The 19,701-nt window shown below is 38.3% G+C and overlaps 3 protein-coding genes across 5 annotated transcripts; 1 reads left to right on the forward strand and 2 right to left on the reverse strand.

Moving 5' to 3' along the window:
- Positions 1-332: 332 nt before the first annotated feature.
- On the reverse strand, positions 333-6,760 carry ttk (ttk protein kinase). The gene is made up of 25 exons (XM_055227623.1): positions 6,673-6,760; positions 5,950-6,037; positions 5,660-5,876; positions 5,465-5,571; positions 5,244-5,387; positions 5,038-5,152; positions 4,859-4,937; positions 4,683-4,777; positions 4,496-4,583; positions 3,750-3,837; positions 3,458-3,680; positions 3,252-3,358; positions 3,026-3,166; positions 2,766-2,929; positions 2,541-2,686; positions 2,338-2,461; positions 2,158-2,250; positions 1,922-2,079; positions 1,704-1,855; positions 1,507-1,631; positions 1,353-1,424; positions 837-1,013; positions 673-769; positions 515-600; positions 333-433 (listed from the first exon to the last, which is right to left on the reverse strand). The coding sequence occupies exons 2-25, from the start codon at positions 6,035-6,037 to the stop codon at positions 365-367; spliced, it is 2,955 nt and encodes a 984-aa protein (XP_055083598.1). The 5' UTR covers positions 6,673-6,760; the 3' UTR covers positions 333-364.
- A 428-nt stretch (positions 6,761-7,188) lies between these two features.
- ebag9 (estrogen receptor binding site associated antigen 9) lies at positions 7,189-9,729 on the forward strand. The gene is made up of 7 exons (XM_055227622.1): positions 7,189-7,489; positions 7,696-7,789; positions 7,883-7,964; positions 8,197-8,361; positions 8,471-8,581; positions 8,654-8,745; positions 9,220-9,729. Exons 2-7 carry the CDS (start codon positions 7,707-7,709, stop codon positions 9,335-9,337), a joined length of 651 nt encoding a protein of 216 aa, XP_055083597.1. The 5' UTR covers positions 7,189-7,489; positions 7,696-7,706; the 3' UTR covers positions 9,338-9,729.
- An 820-nt stretch (positions 9,730-10,549) lies between these two features.
- On the reverse strand, positions 10,550-18,821 carry sybu (syntabulin (syntaxin-interacting)). 3 transcript variants are annotated; one of them, XM_033980485.2, is made up of 8 exons: positions 18,659-18,821; positions 15,748-15,794; positions 15,490-15,655; positions 14,834-15,034; positions 13,827-13,926; positions 13,580-13,729; positions 12,306-12,461; positions 10,550-12,200 (listed from the first exon to the last, which is right to left on the reverse strand). In XM_033980485.2, exons 2-8 carry the CDS (start codon positions 15,769-15,771, stop codon positions 11,096-11,098), a joined length of 1,902 nt encoding a protein of 633 aa, XP_033836376.1. In that variant the 5' UTR covers positions 15,772-15,794; positions 18,659-18,821; the 3' UTR covers positions 10,550-11,095. The 3 variants fall into 3 exon arrangements, with proteins under 3 accessions (XP_033836376.1, XP_055083593.1, XP_055083592.1); XM_055227618.1 differs by lacking the exons at positions 14,834-15,034; positions 15,490-15,655; positions 15,748-15,794; positions 18,659-18,821 and adding an exon at positions 14,068-14,306; XM_055227617.1 differs by lacking the exons at positions 14,834-15,034; positions 15,490-15,655; positions 15,748-15,794; positions 18,659-18,821 and adding an exon at positions 14,143-14,303.
- Between the last annotated feature and the right edge of the window lie 880 nt (positions 18,822-19,701).

A 19,701-nucleotide genomic window follows, 5' to 3' on the forward strand; every position in this document is an offset into this window, starting at 1 on the left:
TGGCTAAAGAGGAGGGCGTTGTGCCGCAAACACGGAATCTTTATGGATTCAGGGAATCTCACGATTTTACTTTGCCCTTAGAATGTTTGCATTTAATATCGTGTGGCATACCCTGGGGTTCAGAACAGTGAACAAAAACAATGAGCTCCTTGTAGGCCTATATAAATCGGTATGAATATTGATTAACTTTTGACAGATACTTTTCAGCCATTTATGGAAATGTTACACATTTAAGAAACAATACTTTCAGAAAAAAAAAATATATATATATATATAAGCTATACAGATTTTAGAGAACAAGCACAAAGAAGTGGTTTAAAATAGTTCACTAAACGTGGAAAAAAAAAGCCCGTCACATCTCCAGTCAGGTTGAAGACTTTGCACACTCAGCAACATCCAGCTTTCTACCACTGCTGCACATTCGAGCAAGATTCTGGAAAGCAAAGCAAAAAAAAAAAAAAAAAAGATCAAACAAAGAACTTTCAATTATTATATTTAAAACACATAATCTTACATTAGCAGCGCGGACAATGCTGTTTGGGGACTGGAGAGCTGCAAGATCTGTAAGGATTTTCTGGAGATCACGATTGCACGGCCGCTCTAGAAACATGACATATATATTTGACAGTTCTAAAACTTATGTTACAGGTTTTAAATCGGGTTGGTGATTACCCTGCTCAGGTGAAGCTTGTGGCTTTAGTTGAAGGTAAGGATGCTCCAGAAGCTCTGCAATTGAAATTCTCTCTTTGGGTTTCCGTACCAAGCACCTCTGTATTTGAGAGGTCAATATATTTTATGTCATATTCTATATTGTGTGGAAATAAAGATTGTCTCACCTTTAATACGTCGAGTAAGTCCTTCTCGGATATGTCAGGAAAGTCAATCTTATGAGTGGGATCAATGATGGCATGAAGCTTTGCGATTTGATTTGTGATGCTTTGGAATGGGGTCTTTCCATAGGTCATACAGTACAGGATACAACCAAGTGACCACACATCTCCTTTAGGGCTGATCTGTTTTGTATTGGAAATAGTGTAAATAATAATATTTGGAGAGGTCAGTAGTAAACTTTCTTGAATTAGCATGTGGAGTGTCAATACTTTCTGATTGTGAAATTTTATTCATTTTACATAATTGCATTTTTCCAAAACGTCCTAAAATTCTGCTTTAATTATTTTGTGCCTTATCGCCCAGTAGTTTTAGAAACAAAAAAAATGAATTTAATCAGATACAGTGTCTGGCTTCACTGTAACAAAACTGCAGGAGAGAAAAAAGTATGAAAACCATAGACTTCTTTATACAGTCTATGGTGAAAACATACTGAAACTACTGTGTTATATTCAATCAGGTACCTTTGAACGGGCCTTTCCTTGGGATGAAGTGTCCTTGATGGCTTCAGGGGGCATATAGTTCAGAGTGCCTACCTGTGATGATAAATAATAAAAATAAAATCTCCACTCATTTGATAATTGATGTCACACATAGAATGTGCATTTTTAATTTTACTTGTGAGTCTTTCATAATGCTTGTTACATCAGGCTGGATTTTGTTTGCAATTCCAAAGTCAATCAACTTCAGTGAGGCATTCACAATGACAAAATTAGCTGGTTTCAAGTCACTGTGTACAATCCCTGCAAGATCAAGAATAAATGTAGTTCAAATATAATATGTTATGAAAACCTGCAGTTAAAAAAGTAAGTCACCATGTTTGTGAATGGTGTGTACAGCCTCCAGCATATTCTTCCAGTAAAACTTCCTCTCCAGAGGATTAACCGATTTCCGGTTTCGTAACCAGGTGTTTAGATCCAGGTTTCCACATTCCATCAGCATGTAGATGTAGCTGTTGGTTATTTCACTGGTAACAGAAAGGCAATTAGAGGAAAAAGATATAAAAATGTATTTAGATGATATTCTTACTCACTAATCATAGAGCTTTATAATTTGATCGCTGTACTGCTGCAAATGGTTTAAGTGCTCAATTTCATTTTTGTAACTTTCCACTGTCTGCGGATCAGCCTCCTCCAAGTCCACATATTTCACAGCAAACAACTGCTTTTTATGATCAAGAACCTGGTAGACCTGGTAATGACAAAAAAAAATGTTAGCATCAACATCACATTGACAGGTGTGCAGAAGGTTTTATTTGCATTAATTTACCTTGCTAGATCCACCACGGCCAATTATTTTCAGAATGAAGAATTGCTTGCCCTTGATAGTAATGGAGTCATTTGATATTGTTGGAATGGAAGACTAAAAAAGAAATTCACATTAAATAATTATTTATCTATTCATTTATTACGTTGTTTAAAAAAAGTAGGAGAGTAGAGTGGGCATTACTTGTGGAGTTTGGAAAATGACTTGGTTTTGTGGTGTAAATAGCTCATGCATAGGTCGGGCTGTGTTTGTTGACGCTGTGGAGCAAGGCTCTTCGGCACATCTCTTTACAACAGGGGTAATAAAGCTAGCACCAGAAACCAGAGAAAACTGTCAAGTCCACTTGTTAAAAGTTTAGAAGTTTACATGAAAATAACAACATGTACCTGTTAGGGAAAGGATTTCTATAGTTGTCGGGTGTTTGATAGACCATTTGTGGGTTACGTTTGGGTGCAGGCTGAAAGGATGGAGTGGGAAATGAGGCCACAGATTCAGACTGTAGCCTTGGATCAGGAGGAGTCTCTTGTTTAACCTACAAACCAAGTAAGAGTAATGCTACAACATTTGTCAAAAGGCCAAACAATTAGCAGCAAAAAGATGCCAATGCATACCTCTGGTGACACCTGGCGAATATGTGGAACTTTCCACTCAGGTGCAGACTCCTTACTGGTACATATAGGCTGTTCTACCTTTTGATTCACTGGGACTTCCTGTGGAAGTGGGAAGTTCTCCCCTGCCAAATTAGGAACTCCATTTTCTTGCTCGTTCTGGCAGTCTAGTTTAATTAAAAATACCACTAATTATTGTATAAAATGCAAATACATACAACATTGATATACATTTAGATTACATGCAAATGTATTGCCCTCACCCACTGACTGGTCTTCGTTGTTGGGTACCAACTGGTTCTGTCCATCTTTGAGATTCCGTATGGCTAAATCTAAAAGCTCAATTGGTCTGGCATTTAACATCTGAGCTTTGTGAAGAATAGAACTTGCCTTCATAACATTACCTTAAAAAGAAGTTAAAACATGTTCAATTCTTAATTATAGAATAGATATATGTGCAAAAACACTTTCATAGATGAGATTGACTACCTTGGGTAACTTCAAACTGGGCATAAGCTATGTGGACAAAAGCAAATGCTTTGCAGTTTGATCTTGCAACTATGAAATGGTCTTGTGCATCATCTGGGTCTGTAATACTACAAAACAATGTAAGATATTAAACTCATTTGTATTTTAAAGTGCAGAACATTGAGCTGGATTCTTTGTATTAAAGTTTTATTTTCAGAAATACTTGCCCTGTGAGTTCTGCATATCGAACCAACATCTTAGCATAGCTTGGATTTTTACTGTATTGTCTTATTGGCATTTTTGCAAATATCTTTGAGTAGCAGTCCTTCAGTTTGATGAGAAAATTACTGTCCATTTGTGGATTTCCCCTCTTCTCTAGATTCTTGAGGTGAGTCCAACATGTCTCAGGAGATTGTTTGTTGACAATCTGGTCGATATTGAATGTTAAATCTGTCAAGAGATAACAGATTTAGCATTACTAAAAGTTGACAGAATACCTTCCATCAGTTGACAGAATACCTTCCATCCGTGAGGTGTCTTTTGTGTTTAGAAGTGCTGTGGTAGAGTCAATTTTGCCCTCCCAGGGTTCTGGACTTAAAGCATGCGTCTGTGAATTAAAAAATAAAAAGGTCTATAAAAGGATATAATATAGTGTTAACCCCCTGTCTGAAATAATTGTCACTGACATATAATTGCCTTGCAAGCCATCCAAGGCACTTCACAATAGGGAAGTTGGTCATTCAAGCTATAAACCAGATAAGACAAGACTGTCTTGAGGTTAAGTATTAAAGAGGTCTGAGAGGTGCTGAGAAGCTTGGGGGTGAAAGGCACTCTTAACATATGACGAGGAGAATTTCATACAGGATCTAGCACTGGATTTATACTGCCTGCAAGGCGGGTCTGGTACGTACTTTGAGTGGGTTACTTGCAGATTGCCTGCTAAACCAACTATGACAAGTGCAGTGTGTATTTGATCAAAGCAACATGGTTTCACATGGTTCCACACATATAATGACCTGAAAACCACACCAGACCATGTTCGGTGTCAAGTAAAAATTAACATCTTGTAGATTCTTTCCACAGCCCCATGGCTCATCTCGACCACACTCAGCTGAGGGCAGTGTGACAAGGTGCATTGATTTTAATGATTTTGCCAAATCTCACAGGACCCATGTGAGTCCCAAACTACACCGCACTTGCAGTCTGTGTACACCAGGTGTAGAAGAAAAAATACTGTAATAGACTTTAATGGTGATAGAGCTTACTTGGACAATGACCGGGTCCCTGTCTGCCAGATTTTTCTTAGCAGAACACAATTTGGACATGCTGGTAACACTGGAAGCAGACAGATACCTAAAACAAAATAAAGTCAGTGGTGTTTGATAAGGTCACACTTGTGGCAGCCAATCAAAGGTGGATTATGATACATGCATTTTAAGTTCACAGACGTACCCAGACATACTTGGGGCACTAACTGAAGATTTTCCATTAATGCAGTTGTCATCATTTTCAGGAATAGAAAAGGGAACAACAGGAACTCTCCCTGGCTGGAAGTAAAATATATTTTAACACACCAACAGATAACCACAAGTATTTTGTTTGTTTGTTTGTTTGAAAGTTGCACTTACCAAGCCAACAGGTCTCTTGTGTCGAGTTGCAGACCTCCAAACAGGTAGTTGATCATCTGATCCACTGCATGTTTCAGATCTGAAGAGTGAATGTTTGTAAAAAAAATAAATAAATAATAATAATAATAAAAAAAAACAACATTATGTTTTAAACAGATGATTTTCTAATTTAGTCCTACCTTGAACCAAAATTACTGGACATTTTTAAGTCTCCTGTACCATCTGATATTCTGCTTATTTTACTGAACTCTGTTACTTTCTTGACAGAGTCACTGACATTATTGTTTGATGATGCTAGAAAAAGACCAGTAGTATGCAATGAGATAAGTAAACAAAAACCCACAATATTACAATCTGTTAAAAATATAAAAATAAAAATACTAACATGGCAAATTCTCTTTATCTTCCAAATCTGATTGCTGCAATTTCCCACATTGTATCTTCTGCAATTCATCCTCCAGCAGCTCCTTTGGTTTAGCACCAACTTCAATAGCACTTTGAAGAATATAAACAGCCCTCTTTGTGTTTTCTAGTAACAAAGTAATTGTCACTTAAACAATGCACAAAGCACAGACAAAATACATCTAACAAAACATGAACATTTACCTTGAGAAACCTCAAATTTTGCATAAGCAATATGGACAAATGCAAAGCTCTGACTGTGAGATCTTGCCAACTTAAAATTAGCCTCTGCCTCATTGACATCCTGAATTCTTAGAAAAACAAAAACAAAACAAAAAGACAGATTAAAAAAAACAATACTTGCACTAAACTTGCATCTTACTAAACATAAATACTTACACTTTAAGCTCTGCAAATCTGACCAGCATCTTGGCATAGCTTTCATTTTGACTGTGTTTTCCAAGTGGCAGATTAGAAAATACTCTTGTATAAAAGTCTAGAAGTCTAGTGAGATGGCTATGATCAACATGAGGATCTCCTTTCTTTTCCAATTCCATCAAATACGAGAGGCATGATTCAGGCGAATTTGACCTAATGACCTGGTTGTCAGTGTCATCTGCAAAATAAAAAATATTTAATCAACACAATGGATACGCATTATTTTTACTGACCACTGTAGCAATACATACCATCATGAAGACACTTCTTAATTTTGTTAAGCTTTTGATAAAGCATGGCAAGTTGTTGTTTCCTGTCTGTGTGTTCCTCTTCCTCCATCTTAAATATAAATAAATAAATAAATATACAGACACACACACAGACAGACCCCCCCCCCCCCACACACACACACACACAGACAGACAGACACCTCCCCCACACACCCACCCACAGACACCCCCACCACACACACACACACAGACAGACCCCCCCCCCCCCCCCCCCCCCCCACACCCACCCACACTGGGTAGGATATGACCTATTCTATCCTTATTCTTTGTGTTTTTCACAGGTTTATACTTAGAGTATGGTGGCACAAGCGATCCATATTTAATCATTATATTTAATAAAATGTATTGACAACAAATGCCACCACTGCCTCTGCTGGTCAGAAGCGATTAAACAACAATTAAAAAAACAATCAAAATTAATTGTTAAATCAATTTGTTTTTTCATTGTATATAAATTACATTGTAATACATGGAAATTTGGAGAGAGCCCTTTATTATAATGGCTTATTAGTTTATAGTTTTACTGTCAGATCTATCACAGTTAGCGAGCTAGCGTTATTCGGTGGCCTGCCCTGTAAATTTCTGCTCCACCTTTATCAGGTATGAGGTTTTATGGCTGTAGCCTTTCGCTTTAATTCCATCTTTGCAAAAAATGTTATACAATATAATCAAAATGTGTCCTACCTCTTTGATTTTATGTGATCCCTTTCCTCTTTTTGCGTTGAAAAAGCTTGCGTTCAACTGGCAGAGACAGTTTTCAAATATCCCACTTCCGCTTAAGACGCGCGCTGATTGGATGGCAGTGAGGAACGTCCTCTGCATTACGTCACTTTATTTTTATTTCACACAGCAACTCTTGTTGTAATCGTTGACGTCTTTTTAAGGTCTAATTTAAGGTCTAATTGTCTTTTTAAGGTCTAATTGTTATTGATGTATTGATTGTTTGTAAGAATGACTCGTTTAATATATATATATATATATATATATATATATATATATATATATATATATGTATTTATTTTATTTATTTATTTTTTTTGTGCTCGTGTCCCAGAAATGTTGGTTTGATGAAATCTTTCTTGAAGATATTGCGTGGTTTGGGAATAAGGAAATAAGGAAACCCATTAACATTGAATGCCCATGTAATAATTATGTCTGGCTAAAATATCAAACACATTTGTCTCTGACAGGAAGTGAAGGCAGCGGAGCTAATGCACTTCCCTGTTCCTGCTCCCCCTCAATGATGGCAGCCACGGGAGAGAGATGAGCGACGACACTATTTCCAAACCATTGTCAGTAAGCGGTGCTGGTTTATGCCAAATTATAGTCTTTTCTAACATTTCTGATTTATTTTCTATCTACGGATACCTTCAAAAACTGTAGAAAATGATTCTTTCTGGACAAAGCTAGCAAACAGCGGTTAGCGTCAAGCTCAAATGAATTTGAGTACCCTGCTGCACGATAAAGCAGCTGCTCTGCTTACGGTGTAACATCTCATAAGGTAAAACAGATATACAATTATATTGTGTATAGTTTCGCCTGAAGGAAAAAAAAACAAAAACATATCAACTGAATTTGATTAAAATGCGTGTGTGCGTGTGTTTGTAACTATAAAGCGAGTGTATAGCAATGTATTATGATAGAGGCTATATACAATATTTTTGTCTGAATATTTCCTTAATTTTTGTGACATCTCTCCGCCTTTAGCTTACTTTGCCATGGCCATCACTCAATTCCGCCTTTTCAAGATTTGCACATGGCTAGCAAGCTTGTTTTCATTCTTTAAAAAGCTAATATGCAGGTAAACACACATTCTTAATGAAACAATTTGTCTCACTCCATTCTGTTGTAATTACTCAGTATTACAAGCTTAATTTGTTAATATTACCTGCAGGAGTGGAAGGGGTCGCAAGCTTAGTGGTGATCAGGTAACTCTCCCAACAACAGTGGATTACTCATCAACGGTACCAAAGCAGGTTGGTATAAAAATTCATGTCATTTATATCCAGGTTGAATTGTGTTTAACACTATGACTTTCTGTATTATTTAAGTGTTGGTTGATGAGATATGGCAGCCTTGATAATGGACATAACATTTACAATCACCATGATATTAAGCTGGCAATCTATTATTGTTGTTAAAAGTATATCACTGCTTTGGGACATGAAGGTTTTCTTCATACATTAGCAGTTGTTTTCTGTGCTGTAGTCTGCACAGCCTGAGATAGAGGAATGGAGTTCCTGGGATGAAGATGCTCCTACCAGTATCAAAATTGAGGGTGGAAATGGAAACATTACCCCTTCAGCTAATGACCAAGAAGAAGAGCCGGACTACTTCAAAGACATGGCACCAACTATAAGAAAAACACAAAAGGTCAGTTCATGAAGTGTGAATGACAAATTGTAACACAACAGTTTAAGGCGAGCTGGCAAAGCTTTATAATTTAACCAAACATATTAAGAGTTCATTTTTTGTATTGCAGATTGTGTTAAAGAAAAGGGAACCTGCAAATTACCTGGTGCCCGATGGCTCTTCAGGTTTCTCCAGTCGACTGGCAGCCTCTCAGGACATGATGACATTTAGTCCTCCTTCAGTAAATATAATTTTCATTCATATTTAGTTTAAAATGCAACAAATGGAGTTTGGTGACTGATGCTGCTTATAGGCTGAGCTGGGAGAATTGGACAACTGGCAGGGAGACACAAATGCCTGGGAGGAAGAATCCGATGCTGCATGGGAGGCTGAAGAGGTCTTAAGGTAAATATGTATTTTAAATGTGTTTTGTAGAAAATATTTACTCTATGATGTCAAAGTTCTAAGTATTTTTCCATTGTATTCTATTTAGAACTTAATAATAATAATAATAATAATATCATCTAAGCATTGTGCTGCAAGAAGACACATATTGTATTGTGGAATTGTTTCCAATAGGCATCTATTTTACCTTTATACCCATTTACCTTTTGCTATAGCATTTTGATCATGAGACAACTAAGATGGGCATCCGTCATATTTGAGCATGAATGGATACGCATCCATTGTGTTAAAATGTATCCTTCCATCTGATTGAATGGCTAAGGTGCTAAAACAATGTAACATAGGGGACTGGCCAGCAGATGGCAGTGTCTTTCACTAAATCATCAGAGAAAGTACAAGCTTTTGACCCTTCACTTCCAGCTGACCAGGCTCCTGTTAGTGAGTCATGTAATGATGTTAGTCCTTTTGCTGCAGACAACAGAAGATGGTGGAGCGTGAGAAGCGATATATGGAGCAGCAGAGGAAGAAGATTGAGAAGGAGGCACAAAGGATGATGAAAAAAGAGCAGAAAATGGCCGTCAAGCTCTCGTAACATTTTATCAATGCTCAGGTCTGAGCCAGAGGACAGTCCAAGACCCTGATTCTAAAGTTGCTCTTTTAAAATCATGAATTAAACTGGTTCACCTGAGATTTCCCCTTTTCTCTACTATGTTTCCACCAGCATTCATTTGATTCAAATTTACCATAAATATATAGTTGCTAAGGGTCATTCACACTTCCAGGTTTTCTTATACATGTATAACTGATGCATTTTATAGAAGGTCATGGTATATAATTTCAGTTTGGGATGTAAAAATTTGTATTCAGGTCATGTAATTTGTAAATCAATGCTCTTACGGTGCAAGCAAGATGTTTCTCTTTGTCTTCGCAACAGAAAACAGACAAATGTGTAAATGTAATTATTAAAAAGAGGCTTTGATATATACAAATCATATTTTTGTGAAAGCATATTTTCTTTTTACTAGTGTCCAACTGTTGTCATGGAGATTCTGTGCATACAATGTAATAATGGCATGATAGGAAGTTTTATTTATTTTTTATTTTATTTTACATTTATTTGACCAGGAAGTATCAATGAGATTCATAATCTTTGACTCCTTGTTTAAATTGTGTTGGTCACTTGGTTTACTATCAATCTAATGACAAGGGGTTAATGAGGTGCTATTGCAGTGTGAAGTGTGATTTAAGTATAGTTATGCAACTTGCAAATCACCATCTGGTAGAGACGCACTAATCGAGCCTTTGGCATATGTTCTGACATGTTTACTTGTATGCAATGGGTTATGTCATTGGTTTGCATGGGTACACTACAGCTGCTTCAGCACTGACTTACTTTACTTTTTGCGATGAGGTCATTATAGACTGCAGCTCTTGGAGCTGGGATAAGTAGATTTAATGCATTTCATTTTACGCTTGAATGAAAGGATGTCGGTGTCTGAAATCTGTTATGTAATAGACCAATCAAGGGTGGGAGATGAAAAAAAGTGCATGCCATAAAGATATGAAGACCTTTACCTGGTTTTATCAATCTCATCTAAAACAGGATTTCAGACAGAGCGGAAAAAAATATAGTACTTTATAGTAAATCTCAATCTTTGCCTAGGCTGTATGGCCTTGTGTGAGGGGAAAAAAAAAAAAGAATTGACTTTGATTTTTATAACTAGACCCCTGTATCCATTTTCATCCCAGTACAAAGGCCCTGCATACAACCATGGTACCTGAAAAGCCAGAGACAGTGGTCACATTTGTGATATTTATCATGCTTTAATAATATTAAAAGGACATTTGACATTTACCAACAGTATTGCACATAGCTCAGGCACATCAACATGTGTTCAGCATTGAAGCATTTATGAACAATACACAAGAGGTACAAAATAAAGCTCTACTCCCAGTGAGGAAAATATATATGCTTCTCACAAAATAAGAGTGACTTGACATTAAAGCTTTGGCTGAAGGTTTCCTTTTGAACAAAACAACAAAGTGACCCTTGGTGACTTTTCCGACACAGACATTCACCTTCAAAATATCCCATCCCAACAAGTTTTGTGACACATTTAGGGACAGTACGGGACAATAACACACATAACCATCTACCTAGATGATTATTTTATACATAAATAATAAATACCCTGAATAAATAATCCCTTTCATATCACCATTTGTCTTAATTCATGGAAACGAGTGCAAAGTCAAGTGGATTCAAAATAACTGGCAGATTTAAAGTGTTTGATAATAATCTCACAAAAATGATGCAGAAGTGCTTTTAGTTAATGCATGCAGGAATCCTTCAAGTGCCCGGCCTGTTAGCCACATGACGAAGAGAGTGCAATCCCATGATGCAACAGCCCCTAATAAGGGCAGCAATGCTATAAAATGGGACGCTTCCATCTGCCCCGTGTCTCGAGTACATCCAGGCCACCGTAGGCAAAACTGGAGCTGCCACTGCTACCAGGTCAACCAAGAAGTTGTTGCTCCAGTAGCGTTTTTCCACAACCTCAAGTCCAGGGGTAAGGCGATGCCCCTCACTGCCACTGTCAAAGTCTAGTTCTTCCATGCACTTTGGGCTCTCCGTGGCTTCTGCAGACCCTATGCCTGAATCGGTGGAGGTATCAGGGCTTTCATCTATGATGGGCATGTTGGATAATGGTGGATTAGCAGTTGTGATTTCATGTAGGTTCTTTGAACTTGATAGATTGGGTTCATCAAATGTTACGCCATGAAACTTGAGCAGTTGGAGAAGCAGGGTTTGGATGTCAGAACACACTGGGTCAGTCTGAACCTCTTTGTCATCTTGGCATGGTCCGATTTCGGATAGGGTTACTGTTGACACGTTATTTACAAGTCCAACAGATTGTTCATTTGGAGACACTTCTGACAGAGTTGTTAGCATTGCCCCATCAACCCTTAGCTTTCCACTTGCATCCTGACTGCAATCTACTGCTGTGGACATGAATATTTTCTCCAAAATGTCTGCTCTGTTGGCCATCTCGTCGTTAACAAGCAGCCCACTGTCTGCCATTGCCTCTGCTCCTTGCTCCATCTCAACATCCACCACACCCAGCATCTTTTTCCCACTGCCATTCGAGCTATCACAGATAAAATCCAAGGTCTGTTCATTGTCAACGCTGCTGCCACTTTGGGCCAGCTCCATACTGTGAAGAAGAGACTCTAGTTTTCTGTTTTGGATGTTGATGTCGATAAAGTACTTTTGGATGCCCTTGTCTTTCTCCATGAGGCTGCTCTTCATGGTCTCCACCACCTGACGTAGCTGCTTGATCTCTTTGCGGGCTTCTTTGAGGGACAACTGAGCCTCTACCCGGTGACATTCCTCCTCAATCCAGTCTTCTCTCATTCGACTCAGTTGCCCTTTTAACTCTTCAATTTCAGTCTCCCTGTGACAAGATTAAAACAAGTTAAAATGAACAAATCCTGAGGTACAATATAAACTACTTTTTTTTAACAGTATGAATTCTTAAACTTCACCGATCTATACCCACCTCTCTAGGACTCTGTTTTCAGATTCCAAAAGTTTAGTTCTAAGGTGCCTGATAGCCACCTCTTTCTGCTGCAGGGGAGTGAGGTACTGCTCTGGGTTTGGCGGTCTGACACCATGGTTGTCTCCACATGAATGGTACCGTCCCAGACTGGCTCTTCTGTGGACAAACAGTGTTGTATAAAGCACTTTTCAAAAGTCATTGTTGGGTGTAGTCACAGCTGCTGAAGATGGTTGTATTGATATTTAACCAGGATAGTCCAACTGAGATTAAGAATCTCTTTTCAGAGATGTCTTAGCCCCAGAGGGGACCAAGTAGTTCACGGACATCCACCCTATATGATACTGGTACTTCATAGTAGGTCTGATTGTTACCTACATTTTGAACTAACCATGTAAAAACCTTAGTTATTCACTATGTACAGGTAAATAGCTTGTGAAATCAGTACCGGTGAGGCAGATGCACTGAAGCCGAGAATTACTGTCTGACATTAGGATTAGCGCAGGCTACAGGAGAAAAACCCTCAAATGGAGCATTAACCAAATACAGACACAGCAGCAGAACACAATGACTATGCCAAAGACAACTGCATTACCAAATGTATCCCAATTTGAATAAATAACCAAAGATCCAGTTTATATTGTTACATAGACAAACTATTCCAACCACTATCTCTAGCCCACAATAATATCCTAGCAACCTGGATTCAGGCAGCTCTGATGAGAGTGCATTGAGATGCTGCCAGAAATGGAAAGAACCGGGAGAAGGAGGGTGTGTGGGGGGAAGAGAGGTCACATGATAGTAGACTGCACAGGCAGAGAGAGATGGCAAGAACATTGTGTAATTTTGCACTGCTTCAAATTCATAGCCAGTTACTGCTCAGAAACAAGGTATATTCTAGTTTGACTTTTTATTAATTTATTCATTTACTGTTAGTGTGGAGGAAATAGCAGTTTATTACGTTTTATTAAGTTTACTTTTATTAATATATGGTGTGGATAAACACTGACAAATGCATTTACCATTTGGGGAAGGTTAAAAGGTTTCCTTGCAAGTTTAACATCTTTATAAAATCCACACCCCAATCAAAATTAACTCATAGAAAGGCAGTGACAGAATAGAATACTCAAACATCAAGGAAACATCAATAACGTTTTTTGGATCTGTCACATATAGTCATAGACAAACTATGAATCACAATTATCACATGCAGCTCAATGTGCTTCAGCCACATGCACAAACATTCAATATATGAATAATAGAGAAGTGGCTGATACCTCGCAGAGGGGCTGGAGTTGCAGCTGCTGTTAGTGGAGGAGGTCATTCTGGGGGGTGTCCCGTAGGGGCCATAAAGTTCTGCATCGCGATTTGCAACTGGGCTCCCAGCTGGTTTAAAAATGGGCAGCGGTCTGATGCGAGTGGTCCAGCTTATTTAGACAAATTAACAAAGGGGGGGGGGGAGAAAGTAATTTCATATTCTTTGCACTTTATTTACCAATTGCCAACCTACATCTGGATTTGTACCTGCGAGTTGGAGTATTTTTTCCAACTGAATTTGAGGAGACGGTCTCTCTGGCCTTTAGACTGCCAGTGCTGCTGGAGGAGCCGAAATCTGCTTCACTTCCTGCAAATAAGTGGCAACTCAAATTTTTACAAACCTGACTTAAAAGAAAAAGAAAAATCCTAAGTGGTAATTTTAGTGACTATAAGCATGCCTAAATAGTTTGTATTTTGTAGAAGCTCTATTGTAAATTTCTTACAATACCTAACATTCTTGCTGCAAACGCTTCTGTTGATATCATTTTGCAGTATGATTAAAAAGTCATTTTTACAGTCAAACCTGAGAAGCATCTTTTGCCGTCAAACAAAACCATATTACGTGTTTGGTGACGACAGTGATATAAAAATAAACAGTGATCTTCTTTTCTTTGGTGAATCAACTTAAGTGTGTGCACATCAACTCAGTGTAGTAACCTCCAGCTAATCAGCTTGATTGGCTAAGCCCGTGCCTCAATTGTCTCAACCAATCAGCTTTGCTTTCTCTCTGTCTCATGATAGGTCAGTATGAGAAGTCATTTTGGGATAGCAATTTGAGCTTTGCCAGCAGTTCTGCCCTTTACTCCAAGGTAAACATCATGCAATGAATTCGATAAATCTGGATTTTGAAGTAAAAAGAGTTTCAGAGTTGTCAACTGCACAGTAAAAAGTGGACAGAAAGATAAATAGATAAAATAGATGGATAAAAAACATATGAGGCATTTAAATTAATTAATTAATCATGATTATGTTTTGACAACAAATTCAGTACTCATATTAAAATAATCATAATAATCACAATTACCACAAGCTTACATCATTACAGTGTGAACTACCAGCTAATTAATACTATATCAAATAGAATGAGAACTCCTCATTGATAACATTTTAATGTATTATGGCTGTATCGAAATTATTGATATTAATGTAATATAATTTAACAAGCAAGATAATTTAATAGGAACTTTAAGTCCCCTGTCCACTTTGAGTCTTACTTTTGTGCTTCATAGCAGAGCGTAGCTCCCTTTTCTGTCTTGTTCTGGGGTGTAGTTCTCCACATCCTTCTGCGACCACTCGGACCCTCTTCACTTTGATGGTGCGTTCAGGCAGCACAGGGGATCTGTGGCCACTCTGCTCCGAACCGGACGGGGTTTTGGAGGGGGACACGGACTTACTGGTGGGGCAGCCGGTGTCATCTAGTTTATAGTGATCATAATATAGGAACAGTAATAGTGAGGGGGGAAAAACTCCTTCAGTCAATCAAAGTTCAAGGCCCATTTAAACTGGTATTGACCTGAACCAGATTGTACCCACTTGGCACTTTGTACTGTGTACTTATTGAGATATAAGCACAAACAAATCTGTACTGAAAACTACAAATATAGTTCAGCTCAACAAATACAGTTCAGCTATACTCACTACCTCAGCATAGTGTACTGTCTTTGCGCCACACAGCTGCAGAACAACACTTTGATTTGAACAGACCAGAGAGAATTTTAGCAGTAGAGTTCAAATTCACTGTAAATGTCATGGAGGCCAATCAATAATGGATAGAGCAAGTTTTTAGATTACATAATTATATGTCATGCCAAATTAAAGAAAACAGTTTTCTGAATCTTAAACTACACAATTACATAAGCACATTTCTTACCAGAGTAGAAGCTGGTGGTGCTGATGGTCCCTTTAGAGTGATCAGAATCTTTTCCTTCTTCTTCTGAATATGGTGATTCCGATAAGATTGAGCTTTTGTCTTTTGGACGATACGGGTGTAGCACGAGACGTGGGATACGGCTGCGTGGCGACTTGACTGTTGACTTCTACAATAATTTATTATTATGATTTTTTTAATAAATTCTGATTCAAGTTACAAATTCAAAAATTAAATATAAGACGATATAGATCAACTGACCTCATAATCCTGGAATGGCCCCATTGTGCTTCAGAATAGTCTTTCCCCTGAAAAACAGTAGAAGTTTTAGATGAGCCATTTTAGCTTCTGAATGTGGCACTGTTTTGACGTGGCACTCAAATCTTTTGACAAACATGGGCTTTCAGTGCTGCACAAGTCCCACCCACTCAAAGTAATACACACTTATTCACAAGAAATCTGACTAAGATGCTCTAACCAAGTGGAATAAGAGCAAGAACATCCTTATACCCAACCCTTGGTTGATTTTCATGCTATGTTCAGTCATTTAAAACTGGAGTGCTTGCTCTTGCCTTATGCCAGAACTGCCAGGCTGCCTGCCAATAGGCAAAATGTTTAAAATCAGGGGTCAGCCAAAAAGATTATACTTACAAAGTGGAGCTTTACTCTAAATTCATGGTTTATATTGTATTTTTAATTGAAACAAAAATATACACGGTATACAGTGTAATTCCTTTGACCTGTTTTTTTCTGCTCTTTTCGTCTTTGACTCACAGGGAGCAGTTGCATAAGGAGAAATGTGATGTAATTGTCCTGCACAGAAGCTTCGTCATTGAATCCAATCCAATGATTTGCTGATGTTGTTCATAAAGGATAGCCTTCCTGTTATTAGAATGACTTTTGATGAGACAACCGTGTATTCCAGTGATATCTTTGTTATTGCTATACTGAAATTTTACCTTTCTTTGCTGCTATCTATTTCTGAGTTCACAAATCCATCACCTCACTAGGGATGGACAATTTAATGTTTGGTTGTTTTCCCAGAATATGCCTGCACTGCCCGCCCAATTGTCTTCTTCAAGCCCACACTCAGTGATTGTAAAACTGGAGCAGTGCCTTGTGGGAATCAAAGTCCTCCACCTCAGAAATAGCTTTGATTCATTGGGGCCTGTGTGTGCCATGTTGCATTCAGCCTCACTATCTACATTCTCACAGACCACACTGATCCTGTAGCACTGCACAGCTGGCAAACATGGTATTATTTGGGCATCATGCAATTACATTAGGCAGAAAAAGGGCAGATAAGAGGAGAGGGAGAGAAGAGAAGTGCCTAGCAACAGGCTTAGTTACCGAGGGAACAAACATAGACCAATTATTTTATATATATACACACACACACACACATATATATATGTACATGCTCAAACCATCTCAATCTGATCTTTGTAATTTATAATATTCCGCTCTCCTGTCTGCCTTTACTTGGTACTTGGTAGAGCAGTTGGTTAGAGTGTCTTTATTTCCATATTTATCTTTGTCTGTAAATTATATGTCATCTGCTGCTGACCATACATTTAAAAAGGTAAAGGGTTACATATTTATATATTCACAATCATAAAGATGTTTTTCCTAGTACATTTGCCCTCTTGGATTTCTAGCTTAAAACCAGACATTATTAATCGGATATCTGGGAAACATGCTGAGTATTATCTAAAGCTATAACACCAGGATTTTCTCCCCCAATGTCTTCTTTGTATAACTTGTCTAAACACAGAGAGACAAACACATCCAGGAATTATATTATAATACATTTAATAAAATAATAAAATAAAGTTTACAGTCACCTCCAAGACAGAAATATAAATGGCTCACATGTATGAAACCACTGATCTCAGCAGTAGCAATACATTTAGCCTGAGTTCCATCCTTTTGACAGTCCAGATGGTTTTTCAGAGACAACATGGCATTGGTGTGAATATCTCCTATAATCATCTGTGGTTTCTGTGCTTGCTTGTTCATCAGGGGCACAGCCTAATGCCTCTGATGTTAACAAAGACTATGCTCTTTCAACTCTTGTGCTTTCAGTGAAAAGAGTAATCAGGTTTACAGTTGTATAATTACACTGATGACGCACAATGAAAATGAACTGATCCACACTTTCGTGCCCATGTATTAAGTAACACAGGCTACATGTCTATAGGCCTACATTTTAACACACGCATATACACACATATATATATATCCACCTGGTTAGTCTAGCTCCTCCCTTCAGATAGATATAAGGCAGTGTCCACCAGCAATCTGACCAGAACTAAAGAAGCGGTTTGGATAAACAGCAAAACGTATTCACTCCTACAACTTCTTGTCCAGTTGACAGATTTAACTTCGGCTTTTACCATGGATCAGACCTGGACGGCCTAGGGATTACACAGATATCCACCTGGTTGTATTTTCTTTCACTCATACCATATACATCATTACACTGTTTTCTGTATTTGCACACACAGGCCAATATCAAAACAACCAGAATAATGGCTACTAGTACTGAAGTTCAAACAAAAGCATCTGAAGGACAGAATACTTTTTTCTCCATGTCTCAACAAATATTTAATTTCACAAAATCTGCATTTTAAATATATGCTATAAATATTTGCAGCATCACTGTGGATACATCATCAATGAGTAATTATTTTCCCTTTCAGTATCCGACTCAAGGAGCATCCATCTGCAATTTCTCAGCAAAGATGACCGACCTATATACACTCAAGAGAACAGGTCTTCAAAGCACTTCAAATCACAATATCCTTCTGGAGTCCTGTGTATCACAGGCCAAAACACAAATAAATTCCCTTTACGCCCTTTGTTTACCAAAAAGTCTCCCAACAACGCTTGCGCTTTGCTGTGAACTGGTTCCATTTGACAATGCAATGGCATCCCATGGCAACAACAGAGTGGCCTATAATAACTTCAAATGTATTATAATCTAAACGGAATTGTTTTTTGTTGTCAGTACCAGGTGTAGCCAACCAGCGCGTATAATATATTGACGCAAAACGCGTTAATATATTGACTTATACAACACGTTCTTATCCCCCCAAATTCAAGCCTATGTATCTAGGCTATGCTGTTACATAACTGTATAGTTGCCTATAACCTACTGAATAGAGCTTACCTGCCTGAGTGATGATATTCGTGTCCTGGATGAAGCACAAAGAGTCCGTCCAGCTGACTGCTGCTGATGTTGTTGTTGTTGTTGATGGTGATGCTCCGGTGGTACCAGTCTCCTCCGCTCCCGTTTCACTTCTGATCTATCCTCCACCCTCCGCAGCTTGGACGAACCCTATTGGTCTAGAAGCAAGACCACGGACATGACAGGCACAATATGACTATAGCATGCCCAAGAGTGTTACATAACAGGCAAGACATGACTTAACCCCCGAGTGACCGACACGAATGACACATTTGTTGGCTTCTAACCCATATCAACAGCCACTGTAATACCGCCACATCTGCGCCTTCACTGGCTTAGCAATGACTGCAGCGTGCAATGCGCAATGTCATGTTTATCGTCAAGGCACGTTACCTCTCCATGGTGCTGAAATCTTCTTGCAAATGTTATTACTGTTGTAAATTTTGGCAACTTAAGAGTAACAACGTATCGGACTGAAGGAGACCAAGGATTTATCGTTAGGCCACGAGGACCAATCAGAAAAAAAGTACAAGAAGCTTTACGTTTGGCAAATGAAATCACATAACATTAGCTCATTTGTTCGGGTGCCCTCGTTACCAAAGCACAAAGCAGGGTAGAGATTCAAGGCCATCTGCATTTGCGAATTATCAGTTCGTCTTAATGTCTTTGGCGTCCCCTACTGGACTGATGTGTGGCAGCCATGAGGAGGCACTTCAGGACAACAATGATCACATGGCCAAGAATGGCTTGAGCGGGGAAAACGCGTTTGAATTTTAATCTGCTTCAGAGTCTCCGATATGTTTGAACTAAATTATATCAACAATAATAATGATATAATAATAATGTCTGATACGTCCTATTTTCACTCCAATGTTTTATTTTCTGAAGCGAGCTTCTTTGCCTGCGATGACTAACAAAAGCCGCTTGAGGTCAGTAGAGTTGTTTCCTAAATCTCACTACAGCATTTTTATAAACACATGCACTGTGTAAAAATAAAACCTAAAAATAATGGCTTTATATGATAT

This window comes from Periophthalmus magnuspinnatus, chromosome 16 (assembly GCF_009829125.3).
Source record: "Periophthalmus magnuspinnatus isolate fPerMag1 chromosome 16, fPerMag1.2.pri, whole genome shotgun sequence".
NCBI lineage: Eukaryota > Metazoa > Chordata > Actinopteri > Gobiiformes > Gobiidae > Periophthalmus > Periophthalmus magnuspinnatus.

What these genes read in the sequence shown, in the direction of transcription:
- ttk (XM_055227623.1), bottom strand. Translation starts at nt 6,037, where the DNA reads ATGGAGGAAGAGGAACACACAGACAGGAAACAACAACTTGCCATGCTT. An exon ending in AGTGCCCCAAGTATGTCTGG is followed by an intron (nt 4,584 to 4,682) that starts GTACGTCTGTGA and finishes ATTTTGTTTTAG; the next exon opens with GTATCTGTCTGCTTCCAGTG. An exon ending in CGATATGCAGAACTCACAGG is followed by an intron (nt 3,359 to 3,457) that starts GCAAGTATTTCT and finishes ATTGTTTTGTAG; the next exon opens with TATTACAGACCCAGATGATG.
- ebag9 (XM_055227622.1), top strand. Translation starts at nt 7,707, where the DNA reads ATGGCCATCACTCAATTCCGCCTTTTCAAGATTTGCACATGGCTAGCA. An exon ending in CTATAAGAAAAACACAAAAG is followed by an intron (nt 8,362 to 8,470) that starts GTCAGTTCATGA and finishes TTTGTATTGCAG; the next exon opens with ATTGTGTTAAAGAAAAGGGA. An exon ending in GAGGCTGAAGAGGTCTTAAG is followed by an intron (nt 8,746 to 9,219) that starts GTAAATATGTAT and finishes CTTTTGCTGCAG; the next exon opens with ACAACAGAAGATGGTGGAGC.
- sybu (XM_033980485.2), bottom strand. Translation starts at nt 15,771, where the DNA reads ATGGGGCCATTCCAGGATTATGAG. An exon ending in CACCACCAGCTTCTACTCTG is followed by an intron (nt 15,035 to 15,489) that starts GTAAGAAATGTG and finishes ACTATAAACTAG; the next exon opens with ATGACACCGGCTGCCCCACC. An exon ending in GAAAACAGAGTCCTAGAGAG is followed by an intron (nt 12,201 to 12,305) that starts GTGGGTATAGAT and finishes ATCTTGTCACAG; the next exon opens with GGAGACTGAAATTGAAGAGT.